We start from the raw sequence: 21194 nt of genomic DNA, 5'->3' as shown, positions 1-21194 counted from the left end.
TTTGTTGATTTCACCAAAGAAAGGAATTGTTGAGAAAAAAAAATTAATATTACAAAAAACTAAGGGATCGTACCGTACTTAGTGAGAGTAAAATGTACTCAGGCTTATTCCGTTACAGTGTTTGGGAAGTTGAGTACGTTTAGTACGTTCACTTTTCACTAGGTACGTTCTCTTATGAATCAAGAATATATTAAAAAAAAAACCATTCTCCCAAGAGTTGTGTGTTTCTTTAAAAGCATCGCGCTGTGCCATTATGAGACGTGTGTGTGTGTGTGTGTGTGTGTGTGTGTGTGTGTGTGGCGGAAGAACTATCTCCACCTTTGTGTGTGATATCTGACGCCAGACCCACGTGGCCGGAAAGCAAACCAATGATATCTTAACCAAACCAACCACAACCTAACCTAACCTAACCCCCTCAAACAAACTATCTCTCTAACCTAACCCTGAAAAAGACAAAATCTCCTCTCGTCCCCTTCTATCCCTATCCTTACCTGCTGTTCAACCTGGAAATAAAAAAAAAGGTAAGGGTCTCATATATATAAAAGGTTTACACAACGGGTAAACGTTTGCCAGGTAATAAATTTATCCATATTGACAATCGATTAAGAAGTCTTGACTGTATGTTCGTAAATATTGAGAGAGAGAGAGAGAGAGAGAGAGAGTCGATACCGGTCTAACTCAATCCTTTCGTAACCAACCTCACACACACACACACACACACACACACACACACACACACCATTAAAAGATTACACAAGTGTACCCTGACCGTATTAACTTTTTCCTAGCAACGAAAACGATAAGAGAGATCAGCATGAAAGCATAAACTACTCTATATTGAGCATCTTACCTGCATCTACCTGTAATATAAGATAATTAGACTGTAATTGTTCTTCTCTATAAATCTACTTATGGGATGGTATAATCGTTCCCTATAAATAAACAGACTGGGAATGTTGGCTTAAATGTTGTGAAAATGTTCGATCGAGACCAATTGGATAGTTTTAAAAGTAAAAAAATCATAATATATCGTTCATGTCATCAGCCTGATTCAATGTTTCTTATATACCGAGATGTGTTTTATTTAGTGTTGTGAAATACCCGAATTACCATAATATTTACTTTATCTTAAATGATGCTAAAGTAACGTATCTAATTAAGGTACAGTTTCAGCTTATTTGTAACTCCCTTTTGGACTTAGTTTTCGTGTTATGAGTCAATTAAATACATAAAAATATTACAAGTTAAGGGAAAACATTAATAACCTGCGAATCATGATTGTGTTAATATAAGAAACTGTTAACTAAAACTTAAAATGAAACTCGAAAGAAACTGAGCCTAATTCATCACTACAGAACCGTATATATAAAATAAGAAATGATCAAAAGAAAATTGATATAATTCACTTTAAGTCTTCACAAAGGTTTTCTTGATTATATTTGTACCATAAGTATTGTTAAGTATAGAAACAATACCTTACTAAATTTTGAATAATAACATTTTGCCTAAAAAGTAACAATTTATCCAAAGCACTCGTTTCAGAATCTATGTAAAGTAATACTAATGAGTAAATATAATGGTTAACTACATTTTACTGTGGGAATTTAAGCTACGAGTTAATATGATGTTAAATTCATGACTATTACATATTACAGCCTATTACTAAAGCTTCCTAACCTAACCTGACCGGAGCTGATCTAACAAAACCATTTATATCCTAAAAATTACTTAAAATACCGAATTACCTGGATAAATTAAATATAAATAACGTTCTATATATATATACCAACATTCTTCCCGGTCCAAATTATACTAAATGGAATAACTTACCCACGTTCTATGGTAAGTTACTCCTTTCTCTCTTATTTCACGTTGATCTTGGTTTGTGCACCTGTAGGGAGCTCATCTAGGTATTTCAGAGGCTAGTTATCAGTCGAATAGAGGACACTGGTGCATATAAAGTATAAAGTATTAAAAAAACCCAGTGAAGATGTCTTGGTTTAGAGCTTGCTAGTATCTCCCGCCATCTGATGCTGATTAAATGTTGTATACCTTTTTAATTCATCTCTTATTACTATTTATTTAATATTTGAGCTGATATATTATTTTTCTATTCTGGAGAGAGGTAAACTTAGATCGATAAAATAAGTAATGAGGAGTATGAAGTGAAGAAGACCTCTTTTACTGTGTAGGATCAGTCCATTGTTTGTTATAATTTTCTCTAGGACTGTTGTGAAGCTCAGTACTGTTAATGACTCACAGGTTGAACTGGTAGATCATTCCATTGGTCTACCAGCCTCTGTGTGAAGGTGTATCTCCTTACGTTCCTTCTACCAGATTACTTTTTTTTTTTAACGGGTAATAGCTCACCCGGGTTATGTCCTCCCGTGTTGGTGCATGACACGCTGCCTCCTGTACTAGCATTACATGACACGCTGTCTCCTGTACTAGCACTGAATAATAAAGTACATAGTAACATAGTTCAGCCTTACCGCCCGAGCCACTAGTGAGCTGATAAGTAGAGAAATGATAAATTAAAATATAGTTCATGAAAACATTACCAGAGATAATGAGCAAGACAAACATTTTCTTTAAAAGGAAATACCGTACAAAATAAACAAATGATATATAGCTTTAAAATGGATAATTAGGGGAGGAAGTAAAGGGAGTTAAGGTTATAATGGTTATATAAGAGAGTACTACTAACACTGCCAAGACACTTCAAAATATACTTAGCTATCTTTAGAGTCATCTCCTACCTATAGTATAAATTCTATTTTAGATTCTATAGATAAGTATATAATATTCATATGATTCCAAATACTTAGAAAAATTATTCAAGGTGCCATATTTTTATCTAAGATATATTAGATACTTAAGAAACAACATGGGCAAATTCTTGTTAACCCGATTTAGAGTAATAAATAGTTATTAATAAGATAAACATTATTATAATATGATATAAATGAAACGCATTGGAGCATCTTTTATATTTGAATTACATATTTTGTTATTAATGAAAACATGATTAAGATAACTTTACTCTGTAGAGACGCAGCCTTTGTTTGGCCCAGGCAGTCATAGAGAAGAACCCGCGGGGGGACGGTACAACTTGAAGCTTGAGTCTTAATAAACCACTAAAGTAACTCAACTCTGGCGTGTGTTAGGTAATATATATCCTGCTGGTGTTTCTGCAACTGTTAGATAGTAAGAAGTCGTATTTGGATGATAATACTGTGTAGTTGGTGAAGTGTGTTGAGGTGAAAGATGGACAGAGCTGACAGATGAGGACCATTGAAAGGAGGGAAGTTGTTGTAGGTAGAAGCATGGGGTGGTGGTGTGGTGGTGGTGTTGGTTGGCGATGGTGGTGTGGTGGTAGTATCGTGTAAGACATGTGAAGGCTGTGTGATGATGATCCCAAGTTCAGTGATGTTTAGTTGTGTTCTTCATTCAATGTCTCTGGTATATATACTGTACATTATGACTGGGCTTTATAAATGTTTGTTTTCTTCAGGATTTTCAAATAAAAAACAAAACATTATTTCGCTGCACATTATTCAAATCCGGTGTGAGAGTGAGGAAAAATAATGGTAATAATTTGGAACGTGTCAGCAGGGAAACCAACAATTTAGGAAAAAATTTGTTTTGAAGATAACTTCTTTCTTAGCTCAAGAAAATACCAATAAGATGCAAGAAATTGCACATTTTTTTTGTAAAATTATAGTTTCAGTCCTCCCTGTATTTAGATATCCAAACTAATCTAACCTAACCAAATTAACCTAACTTAACCTAAATTAATGTAGCCTAGCAGGAGGGGCTTCGCCCCCCCCCCCCCAGACCCCCATAGATTCCCTGGATAACCGAAACTAAAATAATATAATTTTTTTCTTAATTCTTGTTACAAGTAATGGACCTCCATCCACTACATACATAATATACGGTACTTTTACTACAGACGGGCAAGGGTTAACCAAATTGAGGTGTATAAACGTCTCTCGGGTCACTATTCAGTCGATTGTACATACCTGGAGCTGGCAGACGCTCGCCCCACAAGGGGTCACAGCTCAAGGTTGAAGAAGCCACAAGTCCAGAAAACTGTGAGGGCAAATTTTTTTGGAGTGAGTGTTGTGAACTCTTGGAACAATCTGCCAGAGTGTTGTGACGGCACCGAGTGTGAGCTGTTTCAAGGCTAGACTTGACCAACACTGGAGCAGGTACAGGTACATTCAGGAGCCGGTGCATGCCCAGTACTTGCCAACGGTGCGTAACAGAGATGTGACCAATCGCCCAAGCGGCTAATGAGCTGATCAAGGGCAAAGAGGATAAAAGTAAAAAAGTAAAATTAAGCCAAGTTAAACTTAATGTACGTACTTCTGTAGCAAGATAACTACCGTAGTTAAGTACCTAACTACTGTAATTTAGAGCCTAACACATTTATACAGTACCTCCAGTTCTCTGTTATCCAATAAATTAGATCTCATAAGGTATTTAGCTATAGCTATGATTTAAATATTTTGGTGATCTATTTTAATAATGTATTTTTATTTCATTTCAGTATACTGTACTGTATCGATAAAAGGCAGAAGTCCTGTTAACTACTGAAGATGAAGAAGGGAGGGAAAGATTCTCGTCAAAAGAAGACTTCACCAAAGTCAGAAGCACTGTCTCCGGACATGAGGTCTGTACTCTTCAATCCCCAGTTAAAGGAAATTAACAGTACCTCCTCAGTAGTGGTACCAGACACACCTCCCATTTACCCCAATATAAGTTCGTCCATAGCTTCCAGTGTGCTTTCAGTTATGGAAACTCCAGATATGATGGACAGTAACTCACCAAGAGAAGATGATGGTGATGTAAACATTAGGGAACAGGTAGAGAGGGCCAGACCTGCACAGAGAGTTGGTAGTGTTCGTGAGGAACTTGACGCCTTTATTGACACCACTCCTGACCTTAATTTAGGGAAAAGAAGGAGCCTTGTCTCCATCTTGGAGTCTGAACATTCCTTCTCAAACACTCTACAGTCACAAAAAATGAAAAATAGTTCTATGGTTTCTGGTCAAAATAAAGTCAAGAAATCAAGGAAAGAATCAACCAAAGAAATTGGGAGTTTTTCACCCCATAAAGGAAGAAAAAAGAGAATGTCTCTAGCAGATGTTATATTACCATTTGATCTCAACAATACTAGAATGGTCTCCAACAAACTTGGTAACATAAGAGCTAAAGAACAAGAGAGAAGACAGTCGATGAATTCTCCAAGAAGATCTACGCCTGCCAAGTCGAGGAATTCTCCAAGAAGATCTACGCCTGCCAAGTCGAGGAATTCTCCAAGAAGATCTACGCCTGCCAAGTCGAGGAAATCCTCTCTCACTCACGCACTCAGAGAAGATGTTGTTGAGTCTAAAAATGATAAGAACGCAACAATAATTTTTGATAGTGAAGATCTGGCTCTAACTCCAGTCTCTAGTAGCAGTCAGAAGACACTGGAGAAAACACTGCATGGTATTATAGGTGGGCTAGAGTCTGATAAATTAGATGAAACGGAACCTTTAGGACGGCTCCAACCTCTTATGGTAGATAAACAAAAATACGAGCTCCCAATACTTAGTTTACAAAGCTTGTGTCCATCACTTGATACAAGACTCAGTGGACCAGTGAAGAACCAGGAACAAACAAGAGACTCACTAGCAAGAAATAATGCTGCTAGAAATGTTCCTGATGAGCAGAACAAGACGAGGCCAAAAGGAACATCATTACACAGTGCTAAATGTACCGATGAGACAACGAAAGATGGTTGTGATGGTACACCAGGGCAGCCTCCAAGCCCTAAGCCAGAATTGGAGTCAATTTTACAAGGTGAGGGTTATGTAAGATGTCATAAGTTGCATTATTGTCTGGAGTATATTCACAAAGTACAATTTAAGACAACTGGGTTTAGATTTTTCACTCAGTGGATCATTGCAGCTTGGATACAATTACTAGCTAGTGGAGATGGATGAACATTTGTAGACTTAACTGTAAATCTGGAATAATTCATAAATAACTCTTAACACTGTATCATGTCGCCAGGTCTTGTTGTCTACGTTGAGGTGCGCATGGGAAGTGACAACCGCTCTTCAGTTATTAAAGACCAGCTGAGATCCTTGGGGGCGGACGTGCGAGAGAGACTGACTGTAGACGTCTCTCATGTTGTCTTCAGGGATGGTTCCAAGGTTTGTGTCAAGTCATTTAACTCTTATACTCCTTACCTGTGATACTAAATGACTCGGTGGGATAGTTTTACTTATAACTATTAAACCATTGTCAAGGAAACAAGTAGACTGAGTCAAAACTTCATAAACTGTATAGTGTTAGTTTGTCATTGTCTGCACTATAAGCATTATGGTTATGGAAGTTCGGCCATATTTAATTTGTAAATATACGACCATTAAAGTAAAAATATGTAAACAAAAAATATCTTTTAATGTTATTAAGAGGGATTATCTCAATCTTTGCCTCTGAGTATTCTCTACATGGTTCCTTTTAGGCCAAATTATTCTTTTGTCTTGTTTGACAGTACAGTACCATAGTCAGTTGAGCAAAACAAAAATATCTGTATGCCTTTTTACTCCTTGTAAGTAGCTATTACTTAGGAGTACTCTATCCCACTAGGGTAGCTGTGTTCTGAGCACTAGTCTGTTCAGCACCTGTGAATTATGGAGAAAAACTTATCCATGTTTAACAAATTTATGTGGTTTTTAGTATGTTTTCGACCAAGCGATGAAACGCGGACTTCACGTGGTGTCGTCACTGTGGGTGGAGGCTTGTCGGGAGAAGCTTCAGCGCGCACCGGAGGCTCTCTTCCCAAGTTGCTCAATGGAGTCTTATACCAAACCCTTGCTTACTGCCAAATGGAGGGTGAGTGACTCGGGACATCCTTCACACCTGCTGCTGCCTCATACCCTTGTGTGGAATTGGGCCCACACACACACACACACACACTGGTCATAAACACACTTGAATTTACTGATCAGAAAGAAATATAAATGTCAAATGGTTAATACAAGCCTTATCTCCATTTATTTTTGTTGATAACTTAATTATGATTCAGTATACTGTACTACTTATATAATTTGATACATCATCATAATACATCATAATTTCTCTTCCTTGCAGTATTTGATTGAAGAAAACATTAACATTCATTACCTCTTACATGTTTTGTGTAAAGAACTACTGTGCTCCTCCACTTGGGTCACTTCTTACACAAAAAGGCACAAATAAGATTCTTCAAATTTTTTTTATAGATTTTATTGATCTTTACACACACTTGGTGACTCCCCAGCCTGTCTTTATATGATATGAGACACTCGGCTGGCCCGGGTGAACTGCGTCTTTACACACACTTGGTGACTCCCCAGCCTGTCTTTATATGATATGAGACACTCGGCTGGCCCGGGTGAACTGCGTCTTTACACACACTTGGTGACTCCCCAGCCTGTCTTTATATGATATGAGACACTCGGCTGGCCCGGGTGAACTGCGAGTATCAGTACAAAAAATAAAATAAAAAATCTGTATGATTCTGTTGTATCTTTGTATTCTTCTCTGGGTTTTAATCATTATCTTGTACTGTATATCATTTTGCCTTTCATTTAAATTTTTTCTAAACTATATTTGTTATGATTTATTTTTGTGAATTTTTCTTTACACTTATGTTTTTCTATAGACAATACTTAATTTGTATAACTGATGTCAAAAATAATAATCAAATTTGGCATATCCACTTAAGCAAAATATTTGGTCTTCAGCTCATCATCTCATGAAGAAATATTTAGTTTTCATATATATTTATTAACCCACACACACTAAGATCACTTCTCTCACAGAAAGTAAAGTCTATGCAACCAAAGGAGTTCTCAGAAGAGGAGGCGTTAGCTGCCAATCGTGCCCGTCGCCGTCACCGCCGCCTGCAGACCCTCGACTCCCCAGCAACTTCATCAAGTACAGCAAGTGATGTACAGTGTTTTACACCACAGTGCAATGCTGCTAAGAAGGAGGTGAGCCACGAAACTGCAAGTGTGTGTGTGTGTGTGTGTAGAAATTGCTCTTATTTGTACCGGAGGTTGTGCCTGGAAATGGCTGGTATGAACAAAATCAGTACACAGTAAATGATGAAAGATTTCCACTGCAAAGGCTTGTTACATGTCCAGCCTTATTTTATAACTAAATAATCACTTGTGTATGACGTCCTCTCTGCTAAATAAAATTATCTGGTGTTAACCAAATAGACTATTAAAAGTGGCGTTGCTGTAGTGAAGGGGTTAATGTATATTTTACTCTCAAGTACATTCTTCTGTTTCTGCATGAGAAGAGAGATTGGTTATTTATAAGTGTAGAGAACTTCAGGGCCTGTCAGTAGCTACAAGTAACTGAGGTAATGTCTGCCTCAGGTGATCCATCAGTTAAAGATTATGGTGTTGGGGGTATAAACTTGACTGGAATATTAGGATGCAAGGAAATGAGATGATTAGGTTGTTTCAGAGCATTATTGAGGAGGGGGAGGACCTTGAAAACAACAGTTAATCCTTGGAACTAAAGAATGTTTGTATTATAGGCGGTTGACTCCCCACTGTTTGGCATCAGTCATCTCCTCACCCCACAACGGCGGAGCTCTGGATCCTCATCATCAAGTGAGGAGGAGGAGGAAAACATTACAGGAATTGACTTGCCAACAAAAATCAGCACCCCACTTGTAAAGCGCCTCTATAATAGGTATGTACGGGTCACTACTTATGCGTATGCCCAACCTCTCTCTCTCTCTCTCCCTTTCTCTCAATGAAATGAAATACATATAAAGTAAATATGAATTGATTAATTAAATAAAGTATATTACCTTATGTCCAATGGATGACTGTCATATCAGAAGTGGTTGGAGGAGAGGCATAAAGGCTGTAGTAGTCAGAGAAGGTGATAGTTAATACAACTCTTTCAGAATTATTCACTGAAAAATGTGTTTGAAAGTTACAGAATTAGAAGTCTTAAGAAATTCAAAATTGTGAGAATGCCACTTGACTTATACAGACATGGAAACAAGTGGTGAGTGAGTGAAGTGTTGTGAGGAAGATTATGCTTACATCTTCTTGCATTTAGTTTGAGGGGGAAATGGCCCATATAGTATAGAAGGTAAGAACTGAATTATCTGACCCACTTTTAGCTTCTAATTTATAATTTTTCTTTTCAGGTTTATTTCTCCGAGATCAGGCAGTAACAGGAGAACGATCAATAGTGATAAAGAAAGACAGGAAAACCCCTCCTTGAACTCATCATGGGAAGATCTGTCTCATAGAAATAAAAATGAGAAATCCGAGAGAGAAAAGACAAGTAGTGTGGCCTTAGATAATTTAGAGTGTCAGATGACGTTCGGAAGCAAAACACTTTCAGAAGAATGTGTAAGATTGAAGTTACGTCTAAGTGACACCAGCGCAACGAACAGTGAGAGTAGTAACGTTGAGGCGATGGAAATGCCGGTTAGATTAAGTTCAAGTCTATCCAGAGGTGAAAGTACAAGTAGTGTCGATCATGCTCAAGGGGACACACAGCATGTATTAGAATTGAGGCCTAAAAGATCCTGTAGAGTAAATGGAAAGTTAACTAGACTTTCTGTAACCAATAAAACTCTATCTTCAGAATGTGGAACTTCAAAAGTTAGGGAAAATACAAGTTCATTCACGTCAGATTCCAGCCTTGAAGATTTTGAGCATGTTGATAAGCCAAACCTCAGTTGTAAAAGAGTTATAAGCTTATTGTCAAGTTCAGAGGGATTTTATTCTGACCGTATTGATAATTCTCTTTTAAATAAAGTTCCACGAAAAAGAAGGTGGTTACCATCGTCAGGAGAAAGTATTTTAGGAGATGTAAATACTACTTCAAGTACAAGTTGTTTGGCCATTCCACAACAGAGTACTTGTGAAACAGGTCTTGAAGACCCTCAGTATAAAGGGAGATTTACCAGATCAAGGACAAAGTCTAACAATAAGATTAAAGTCTCTCCAGAGAAAATCCCTGTGGAAGGAGACGGAAAACTGGCGATAGATTCAAAATACAGAAAAACAAGCCATCAGACACCACCGAAGAGACAATCTACTTCATCTGTTTCTAGTCATAAAAATACCAGGAAGAAGAGTAATGGAGAATTAAATGATGATTTACACAAAGAGAAGGAAAGGTTATCTCCAGAGAGTAAAACCCATATGTTAGATAGTCAATTTTTGCTCTCACAAGGTTCTCAAAGTACTTCTTGTCTCAGTTCCTCACAGGTTAGGAGGAGGAAACTGCTCTGCATGGATACAATAGTGGCATCTCAGGAACTCATAGTGCCAGTTACTCCTGAAGCTCATACAAGAAAGGAAGGAATATACACCAAGTTAAAAATCAAGGGGAGCACAACCCAGCGAGCAGCCATGAAGAAACAGAAGGATCACTCCACTATGCCACTCCCACGTAATAGCAAAACATCAATACACGGAAAAAACAAATCAGCCGAGTCTACTTTCTTAACGGAAGAGACTAATCCCAGTAAATCATTGGGTAATATAAGTAAAATCCTGAAGAGGTCAAAGACTTCATCTTCGTCACAAAACCCGTCGTGTAAATGGCCCGAGTCAGAGGACGACAGCGTCTTTAGCTCGGAGGAGGAGAGAGTGTCCATTGCCTCCAAGATCCTGCCAATACCACGAGATAGAGACTCGATTGAGGAATTTCAGAATGTGATGGACTTGAGACCAAGGCCGGAGAAGCCTAAAACCATGATGGGTGCATCAATATGTTTAACCAGTATCCACTCCAAGTAAGTAGCTACTCCTGGAAGATTCTGTTGGTTTTCAGGTGCAGTACATGATGATGGTACATAGGCAGTGGTAAGTTCAGAGTTGAGGTGAGAAGAGAAGTGACATATAGAAGTACGAAGAAGGAACTTATGGGAGGAAGTTGTCAGTAGGGGATATAAACAGGTGTCCCATACATTGAATAGTGTAAATTATGTACTAAGATGTTTTAGAAACTTTTCATTTATTGTTTATGTTCACCTCATAGCCTCCATGTTGGTGTACACTGATAAACTTTGTTCTGTCTGTGTCTTCAGATACTACTACTACTGTTCATGAACTTCAGTGGAGAAATTAGCCTAATAATGTATAATAAGAATAGTTTCATGTACAGTAATGTATTATTTTTCAGGGGACAACTTTACACACATACAGTTAAACCTTAAAAGCGTAGATGTCGAATGGTACCTTAGAATTCCAGAAAACTTGAAACCCTATCAAACCCAAATGGGCAATTTTTTGGTATAATTCCGATAAATAATTTATGCTAGATATTGAGAATTTTGTTACATTTAATTCCGAGGTATTGATCAGGTGGTTATCAGTCTGTTATGTGTTCCCATGCTTCACACATTTCACTTGCATGTTTGGTGTCATACTTGGCAATTTATGAGTAACATCTTTCTGTTGACATCTGGCTGTACTGGCCAGAACCACTGTTAATGTCTCAGCAAGAAAGTAAGTTTGAGTATTGCAGAAAACTTTGTACCTGTACTGTAATCATTGAACATTCTTGGTAAGGTAAACATGCTCAGAAAAATTGCAGCAAACAATATTAAGAAAACCATAGTTTATATTGTATGGCATTATCAGGTTATTTTATGATTGTTTTAATTATTTTCAAGTGCATGTAATGTAAATTTATTTGTATTGGTGTTTTTAAAAAAATACAGTACAGTACAGCTACAAGTAAAACATGACTTGGTGTAGTTTTAGTCCCATAAACTATCAACAGAGAAATTGGCAGTCTTGTTCCCATAATCAAGAAATTGGGAGGTTTCCAAGTGATAAACACTGTGAACAGCAGCACAACACATGTAGTGTGTGGTGAGACCCGGCGCACCATGAACCTCCTGCTGGGTATAGCCAGGGGATGTTGGATATTGGATGTGTGTTGGCTGTACCAGTCCTTGGAGATGGCGTCTTGGGCACCAGAGGAACCATTTGAACTGTTTATATTCTGCCCTGGTGCTAAGGTATTAATTATTTATACATTACTGTCTCGTCTTTTTTTCCAAACCTCGATAGTATATCTAACTTTTTTCTTTCTTATTATTCCCAATCTACTGTAAGCTTCATCTCGATAACACGTGGGTCTAGGTTTCCATTCCTATTTGTAGCTATGGCTTCTACTCTTAATGAATTACAGGTAACTGGTATTGCCGATCATTTTTATTCCATTAACTCATCCTTGGCCACAGTATATACTTATGGTAGAGGACAGGTCCTTTAGCTACTTATAATAGGATTTGTATTGAGGATTACCTGTAGCTAGCGGTGATGGGTTTTCTTGATCCCCATTACTTCTCGAGTCACCTTTACGGTTTACTCGCTCCAAAACGTATCTACAGAAGGTCTGATGAATTTAAAAATGAACCTGTGGCTCCAGTCGTCTCAGTCGGGTTGTCACAATCCTTCATCCGCTGTGTTGTATCATCTATCACAAAATCGTAAAGATTACTTTTTGGAGTGCGTGTACACAAGTTCAGAGAGTCTTTTCTTTGTAGTTCAACCCATGCTTAATTTTTTATATAGTGATCTATTTTGCTGTCATTCTGTTTATTTCTATTGTGCATCAACAGGGGGGGGTACTGTATATTGCATGTAAATGTAAAAAGCAAAGATTAACACTGTCATTTGGTTGTAAAGGTCACGTCTCAAAGGTATTGCTTTGTGAACTACAGAAGTACACTAATGGCGTTGGATCTTTCATGATTTTTTTTAAAATTGTGGATGGGCTAATGTAGTTTCTGTACTAACCCTGTTATGTGCTTAATTGGTCTTAGTTGTTAAAGTGCGGTGCAGTAATAACATTATTTATACTGTATAACATCAGCATCAAATATTCTATCTCATACAAATATTAGTATAGTGTGATGGTTGTGTGTTGTTTTAAGGCCGCTCTAATAATGTTGTATGAATATTGAGGCCAAAATTAAAGAAAAACTGAATCATAATCATTAGGGTGTAGAGTACTGTATTGACACTTTAATTAATGCAGAATTACAGTCCTTGTCTCATTTTGTTTTGACTAAAATAGGTTTGATATATAAAATTTGTTGCTAAAAATTATGTAAACAAAAACATTAAATAAACTGATGAACATATGGACATGATACTGTTAGGTCAAATTGAACTTAACTGTCAAACTATCGTCACTTCTTGTTGTATGTTTCAGATCTGTCGAGAACAAAGAGAGAATCAGAGAACGTCGTACCAGCAGACACTGTTCTCTGGAGTAGGCAGCATTTTTGTCAAGGAAGGATGTATCCCTCCATCAAAACAACTAAAGGTATGTGATAAATTATAATGCATACAGTATTCTCATTCAAAAATCATTTTCTCATAATTTTTAATGGGATTAACAGTATTTTAATGTAACACTTCGGTACAAAGGGTTAATATGATTTCAGGGGACTGCCAGTACAGGCAGCCCCCTGCTTACAAACCATCAAAGTTCTGAACAATATCCCATTAAAATAGATTAAAAATTCCAACTGAATGTTCAGTCAAAATTTTTTATACCCCCAGTACAGTATGCCAGGAGTACAGTTGTGTTGTGACAGCAGGAGTTTGTTTGCCGCCAGCTTTTATTGTGCTGTGACTGCAGTGCTTCCCTCACTGTGTTTTCCACTACTTGTACTTTAATGTACTTACTACATTTTTGTCCTAATATTGTCCGAGAAAGAAAGAATGGTGCTGGTGCAGTTAACAAGTGTTAGTAGGAGACTGCCTCTTGTTACAGACACTCCCCATGTTATGGATACAGTACTCGCCCCTAAGTTCATTTTTGGGTTGTAGACAAGTATCTGTTGTTAAAGATGTCAAGTAGTGAGGCATAGTGCAGAAGAAACCTGCAGAGTAGGGGCAAGGCGTTCTGTAAGACACCATTTTGCGCTGTCATATTGTTAGAAAGCTATGGTGTGCTTCCCATACGCATCATCTCTAAATTTTCTTTTGTATATCGCCCTTAATTGTGTTGCAAAATGACTGAAAAGTGCCCACGTGATAGTAAGAGAGCAGGACCTGCTCGTTAAATGTGAAGTAATAGATCTAGAGCAGAAAATGAAAGTAATTTGTAAGCAGTATTAAGGAGGAAAAAGTATCGCTAAGATCTCACGTGAACTTGGTCTTGGTATCTCAACCATACACACAGTCGTGAAGGACGGGGCTCATATAAAGGAACGTGTGAAAGGCTCGGTGCCTTTAAAGTCTACTGTACATTATGTGTACTACGTGTGTTCACTGATTACCTATGTAAGGGTCACTTCCGGCACATCGGTTCATAAGATGTTTAAAGAGTTCTCTGTAGGAGTATTATATAATTTTGAGAAGAATGTACTGCTTGTGGGATTATGAATGTTCCAGTTTCTTCTATGCATTAGAACTTTCATTGGGTCATACTTTCGTTAAAATAGTCACATATTTTAACTCTTGCAGGTTAGAACACCCAGTACAAAGAACATATGCAGTCTCTCTTCATCCTCTTTCATCTGAATTATTACTATCTAATTCAAGATTTCCTGCACTTGAGAACTTTTTTCATTATTTCTCCCCTACAGAAGCTGTTACATTTGTGTGGAGCCGATCTAGTCACCGACATTCGTGAAGCAAACTTAGTGATCGGGTCCCCCACTGCAGCATCAGGAGCCCGGCGAGACTTTGCCCAGATTACTCATGTTTCGGAGAAGTGGGCATTGGACTCTATTCAGCAGCATAAAATTCAGTGTATTAATGATTATTCTGTGAGCTAGGCTGTCGACAATGTATTTATTGTGATTGGACCATTAGTTGATGGTAATTTGGTCATTCTTGCGAAATAAGGAATTATCGCTTACCTTTCATCCTCAGCCAAGATCATTGTTAAAAATAAGTAGTTTTACATCAGTACTCTAGAATATTTTCAGTCCCTATAGTAATATTACCTAGTCAAATTTTCTATAATCCTTAATGGAACAACAAATATTGAACACATTATCTTATTTAAAATTTCTAAGACAGATTAAATGTTTTTGTTATTGTTCAGTTTGTATTTTTTTAGATAAACTGATTCAATGTTAATTCAATAGAAATAGAAAAAGATCTACATTTGTGTTGTTGAATCAGGATACAGACGTTTTTAAATCTCCGTATTGTACAGGATTTCTGAATCTTTACAGTGTTAAGACCATAGAACTAGCAGCTTCTGGAACTGTAATGCTCAATATTACTATAGTTCAGTCTGTGACAAAATGGCCAGATTATGATGTTGAATGAGTAAAGATGTTTGAGAGATATAGTGAAAATAAGTTATGGTTTCTCAAATTACTTCACAAGTATAGTATTGATATTTCACACCAGACTTTTTATATATATGTAGAAACATACCATTACAGATACAGTAATTTGTGAAGTTTTTCTCATTGTGTTTATGTCCTACCTTAATGTATCCGGTGTATTGTTGATCAAGTTCTGTATTTATGGATCAGAAGTTTACTGTATTGTGTATGTCTCTGATCAAACAGTTTATATAATGACTAGATATATATATTATTGATTAAAGTCTGTTTATCATTGGAAATATTTAGTTACCCTATTTATTGACTTAAATGTTCATAGTTATATTGGCAGTTCGTCTCAACACGTGGGGATGGAAATTCTGTCAATTGTATTTTGTTATATTTGTCAGAAAAAATATATTTATCATATACTGTACATTACTGTAAATATATTTTATTAAAATATTAAATTAGAACAATTTTTGTTTCCATTTTTATGTGTAAGATTGAAGAATGTAAGTTTTAATCCAGTGTTAAAACATTAAATTCACACTTTTTCATGAACCTCCTCCAACAACACACACACTAACCCATAGGTAGACTCACACCATTATATAAAATCTAGTGCTGTCCAGAGTCTTTGTAACCAAATACACACTTTACTGTACTACAAAAACATAACATATCAAATAGATGAAGCGTTGATTAATGCATGGGCAAACTTGCCACCCGAGCGAAACTGCCATTTTTGTACCATTCATTTCAGAAAGTTTCCGTCTACTGTGACACAAGATGGTATGACGAGTTGGACTTTGGTTTACTGGCAAAATTCCATTGAATCATTTGGTGTAAAACTCCCGGCATCTCTGTGCTGCCTGTGGTAATTTCAGTGTCTAGCGAGAGTAAAGCAAAGTCGAACTCGCCAGTGGCCCGGCAACCAATCACAGCCTACCTTATTCCCTGAGTTAATCAGCATGTTGGGAAGGAGAGTGCCGACCAGTGAGAAGCCCGCTACGTTCTATTTTTGGTGTCCCGGAGGAGGAAGATGTATCTGACGATGATTAGATACACTACTAGCCACCTACCCTACCTTTAGCAGAACATAATCATCTAGAGTGAGTGTTACCATTATTTATTATGTTTTTTACTTAATTACAATATAAATTAATTGTTTTGTGTACAGAACTTTATTATTTCATTATTTTCATGAATGTTAATTTCACATCATTTTATTACTTGACATCAATATGCACCAAAATCATACATCACACTTCATTTATTACAAGGATCATATTCTGCATTAATTCGCCATTAAAATGAGACATTGAACAGAAATGCTGAATTTTTGGAGGTTCTATGAAATTTTTTTAAATGTGCAAACTTTAAATCCCATTTTCTTAAAACTTAGTTTTGGCGCATTTGTCCCTGCATTAATCAACACCTCATATGCTAGCTTTTAACTTCACCGACCAAATAATCCATTTTCCTCATACATTTGTTTGCATGTGATTCTATTTCACACAACTTCTATTTATGTCTATGAGAAATTATTAAGTTTAGTTACAAATGAAGACTTATGGATTAAATTTCAGAATGAATGTAATCTGGTCACAACTCAGGAACTAATTGCAGTCATTCAATTATTCAGTTAATGGTGTTGTGTGTTGAGTTATTATGTCTTGTATTTAATATGTCTCTAAATCATGGCTAAAACATATCCTCCACTCACAACACTAACTGTTGGAAAATGGCCATCACCTACCACCTCCACAATACACAGCCCATTAGTATACTGTAGTGAGGATTGCCTGCAAATACTACTCTTATGTTTTATCCTTAAAAGGCTGATTATAAACGACAACAAGGGTGACTATCAAACAAAAAAATGAACAGCATAAGAAAGTAATCTATCATTAAATTTTATTCTTTCACTCTGTGTTACTAAATCACAGGAATTCCTCTTTGTCAAGCAACTGTTGTAAGACCTGGTTGGTGTTAACATGAACAGGAACCTAAAAATCAGTAGAAATAAAGTCTTATTGTGAAGAACATTTATTCCTATTGATTTTTAGGTTCTTGTTTATCGCGTCCTAAAATATAGTAAATATTTAAGATTCTTTAATAAAATAATAAATATTCCCAAACAACAAGTTTGATAAAATATATCTTTGGTATTGATCAAACATCTTGTCAATTCTATTTATTTTAGAGTATAAAGATTTTTTAATACTATATTGAGCCTTTTCCTTCATATATTTCCCTAAGTATATGATCATCATATGTGGACAACTAAGGTAATGGCTGCTATAAAATACAATACTGTACTAAGCTTTGTCTACTTAAGGTAAATCATCTATGCTTTATTGTTGATAGTTTAACACTCATTTTGTCAAAATTAAAGACACATATATTAAGAACTTTTAAAATTCATGAGGAAAAACAATCACTGGCTGCCTCTCAACTATCACTGCTGAAATACACCAACCATTTATCTTTGTACAGCCTCCTCTCACACACACTGTAACCTCTCACATAAGAAGATTAATCTCAGTCCATCCACCATGACTAAGAGTGACAAGCCTTCCCTTGCCAAAGAAAACCTTGTGTTTAGTCTCAGGACCAAAATAAAATCACAGAGGATACAAGTGCATACAGTCTGGTAATTTTTGGTCAAAAAAAAATGTTCATTTCCAAAGAACTAAAATATTTGGATCCCTTTCTACCTTGTCATTCAGTTCTTTATATGTTAACCCAAACTTACAACATATTTCATCATAAGAGTGTAGTCCATTACACATGGTGTGGATCACACTCTGTTTGGTGGGGGTGTAGTGTGGGTCATCTGGTGACAGCAGGATGGGGTAGCAAAGCAGGCGCCTGATCAGTCCGCGCTGCAAGCCAAACTGTACTAACTTGCGTTCATCTATGTTGAGAGCTTGAGGGTTAAAACGAATGCACAGGTCCCTCACTGTTACTCCATATGTCATGCTGGAAATAAGTACGTAATGTGTTAAGGCGGTGTAAGGTAACCTAACTTAAAATATTTAAGAATAACTTGAAAAATACTTGATTAAAATTAGGAAAAAGAAATTCAAACATTATATTCTCACTGAAGAATTACTGTCACTATTGATAAAGAAACTAGAGTACCTGAACCAATATGACTGTACCAGGAGAAGCAAGTGGAGAATATATTAAGGAAGTTGAATGGTTCTTTGCAAGGACAGTGAGGGATGTATCCTGATGGAGTGTCACCCCCGTTCTGTAAAGGATGAGGATGAGGGACCAGGCATCCTGTCCCTGATAAAACATCCCTTACTCAGAAGATAAAGACTTGATCCACCTTAAGAGTAACACCAAATTACCTGCAATACAGCATCAATATGTGTGACTGCTGTGGTCGTGAAGAAAAGTTTTTACAGACTGCTCTTTGGCATTCATCCTGAAGATCTCGGTCCTCATACAACTTTTGGATGCCAGAGGTGACAGTATATATGTTTGAATATTGGAAGATTGGAAGCAGCTGTACTTGGTCATAATACAATAAGTTTTCTACACAAGCCTGAAATACAAATAAAAGGGTTAATATTCCCTAATACTTCTTTTATTGCCAAACATCTTTACATAAGGTCTTTAACAAGGAGCTTTGCAGGTGATAGCATGTTTTCAGTTATTTTAGTTCTTCATGATCTTTTAGGTCCAATTCAATGGATTACTGTATAAAGTAAGTTACTGAACAAAAACTGATAATCTAGACTTTTCAATTTGTGGGCCTCTTTTTTTCCACCTTTTCTTACTGTAATACAAGGTGGCCAGAATCAAGAGCAAACACAGGCTTACCCTTCATTAATTTGCCCCAGTATATGTATCTGGTTTACCCTCATCACCTTGCACAATCTACCATCACTCAGCCACATAGAGATAATAACACACCATACCTTCACCAGGTTATTCTCAACATCTGCTGCAGCGGCTATCTTGGCAATGTGAGAAAATCCATCTATGTAGGGAAGGACCTGCTGAGTGGTGAGGTCCCAGTGATCTCCACGACCGTACACTCGTTCAGAGATGAGGACTGGTACATAGTGGTCCAGCACACGAGGGGGGTCTGGCCACACACCAACAACCTATATATAAGAATATACACTATCAATATTTGTATGTCTTTATAAGTGACCATACTGTAATTCTGTGACCTAAAAAGCATCATAGTTATATTATCGATATTGAAAGGTATTTTGCAGCTAATCATTATAAAGATTACTACCTTTAAGTGTAAAACAGATGAAGTTGATACATCAATTGATTTACGCCGCATTTTTGACTCGGAGTCTGATGATTTTCTGAATCCCTTGAAGACTGAGTCTGCTTGTCTCTGATCGCTGTACAAACTTAACCTCCGCTCATGCCCATCATAAGTGATCTTCCCTTCACTAGACTGGTGTCGTCTCTCACTCAGAAGACTTGATCTACGTTCTCCCTTTTCCCCAGTCTTACGTTCTGCACCTTCACTTCCACTTAGTTTTTGTTCACTGAGTGTGATGGTGACTGTGCACCTGCCCGTATCATTGAGTCTCTCTAGAATGTGTTGCAGTATACCCGGCATCTGTTCTCGACTGTCCTCATTAGAGAGGAAGCCATTTTCCAGCTCTAAATTTTCTAAATATTCTGAGAGCTTCTTAACAGCCGGCTCATAATGGACAGTTCGAGCTGTTGAGTCACAAACAAAACACAAGTTGAAGATGAGAGCATTTCTTGCATACTTTAAGTTCTTAATTTCATTAGGGTAACCAGTCACCTTGACACCGAGGACATTGACGGTAATAATCCGCTTCAGTATTTGTGGTTTGGGTATGATGTACACGGATATGGCATCAAACACTTCCTTCGTAACATAATTTTCAGGATATTGGTACACAATTTTTGGACCGACAATATGGTGAAACTCGGAGAGAAAAATACTTCGGATTGGGCCTTCTTTCCCAAACTCTTCTGTCATCTTCCTGTAATGAAGAGAAAACAAGGTGTAGACAATAATAAAACACTAATAAATGTACTTTTAATATAACACATAAGTGGTTGAACAGTAATAAAATAAACCACAGAGGCAGTGTTGCAACCAATGAGGTCAACTCTTTAGAAAGGTGACAAACTATGCATACAGCTCAGGCTTTAAAGACTAACACAGGTAGTTAAGGAATCACAACACATGAGGCGTCTTACTACGATATGACTACAGTTAACAGATCAAGAGAACTGTATCATTCTAACAGCATGAATGGTATAGTTATGTGTTATCTTACCGTCGCCTGGTGATATACATTAAAGTTAACAAAGCTTCACTAAGACTCCTCACTCAGACCAAAACAAAACAAAGTCTGAAACACGAAATACAATAAAGTAAACAATACATGGATTAACCTTAATTACTACCTGTATATTTTTTATTTGAGAATAATAAACTTAAAAATATTTAAATTTGAAGCTATATATTACGGTTTTATATTCCATTGTTGAAGCATAGAGTTAAAAACAATATTTCACGCCTGCCTGGACGTATTGTTTTCGCACTTCAGACAACTCCTTCACCTGCAGTAAACACTGAGGGAGGAGGAAGATAAAACAATGAACATACCATTTGGACCAACTCTTCTTGAACATCTTTCATTAAAAAATAAATGATAGATTTAATATCCATTATATATGAGGGAATGTGTTATTATAATTTATATCAAACTTTTCCTGATAATAATGATAAAGGTGTTGATTTTCCTGTATGATAATGTGCAGTTATTTTTGTTGCTTGAATGTTTCATAATTACTTAACTATTTTATCTTTGAAATATTTTCTGAA

The 21194-nt window shown here is 36.7% G+C and overlaps 2 protein-coding genes across 4 annotated transcripts; one reads left to right on the top strand and one right to left on the bottom strand.

Annotated features, from left to right (window-relative positions):
* Window positions 1–3079: 3079 nt before the first annotated feature.
* Window positions 3080–15637, top strand: LOC121875144 (microcephalin-like). Of its 3 annotated transcripts, XM_042379561.1 has the most exons (11): window positions 3080–3167; window positions 4556–5260; window positions 5297–5853; window positions 6067–6209; window positions 6739–6894; window positions 7866–8036; window positions 8594–8751; window positions 9221–10825; window positions 11818–12058; window positions 13261–13374; window positions 14645–15637. In XM_042379561.1, the coding sequence occupies exons 2-11, from the start codon at window positions 4605–4607 to the stop codon at window positions 14834–14836; spliced, it is 3993 nt and encodes a 1330-aa protein (XP_042235495.1). In that variant the 5' UTR covers window positions 3080–3167; window positions 4556–4604; the 3' UTR covers window positions 14837–15637. The 3 variants fall into 3 exon arrangements, 2 of the variants coding, with proteins under 2 accessions (XP_042235495.1, XP_042235494.1); XM_042379560.1 differs by having other exon boundaries at window positions 4556–5853; XR_006090554.1 differs by lacking the exon at window positions 11818–12058 and having other exon boundaries at window positions 4556–5853; window positions 14645–14774.
* A 1605-nt stretch (window positions 15638–17242) lies between these two features.
* LOC121875145 (GATOR complex protein NPRL2-like) lies at window positions 17243–20717 on the bottom strand. Its single transcript, XM_042379562.1, has 5 exons — window positions 20644–20717; window positions 19608–20343; window positions 19279–19467; window positions 18706–18902; window positions 17243–18328 (listed from the first exon to the last, which is right to left on the bottom strand). The coding sequence occupies exons 1-5, from the start codon at window positions 20661–20663 to the stop codon at window positions 18025–18027; spliced, it is 1446 nt and encodes a 481-aa protein (XP_042235496.1). The 5' UTR covers window positions 20664–20717; the 3' UTR covers window positions 17243–18024.
* Window positions 20718–21194: the final 477 nt, after the last annotated feature.

The sequence above is a fragment of the Homarus americanus genome, unplaced genomic scaffold (genome assembly GCF_018991925.1).
Source record: "Homarus americanus isolate GMGI-L3 unplaced genomic scaffold, GMGI_Hamer_2.0 scaffold36970, whole genome shotgun sequence".
Classification (NCBI taxonomy): Eukaryota; Metazoa; Arthropoda; class Malacostraca; order Decapoda; family Nephropidae; genus Homarus; species Homarus americanus.
This window is presented reverse-complemented; position numbering and strand designations above follow the sequence as displayed.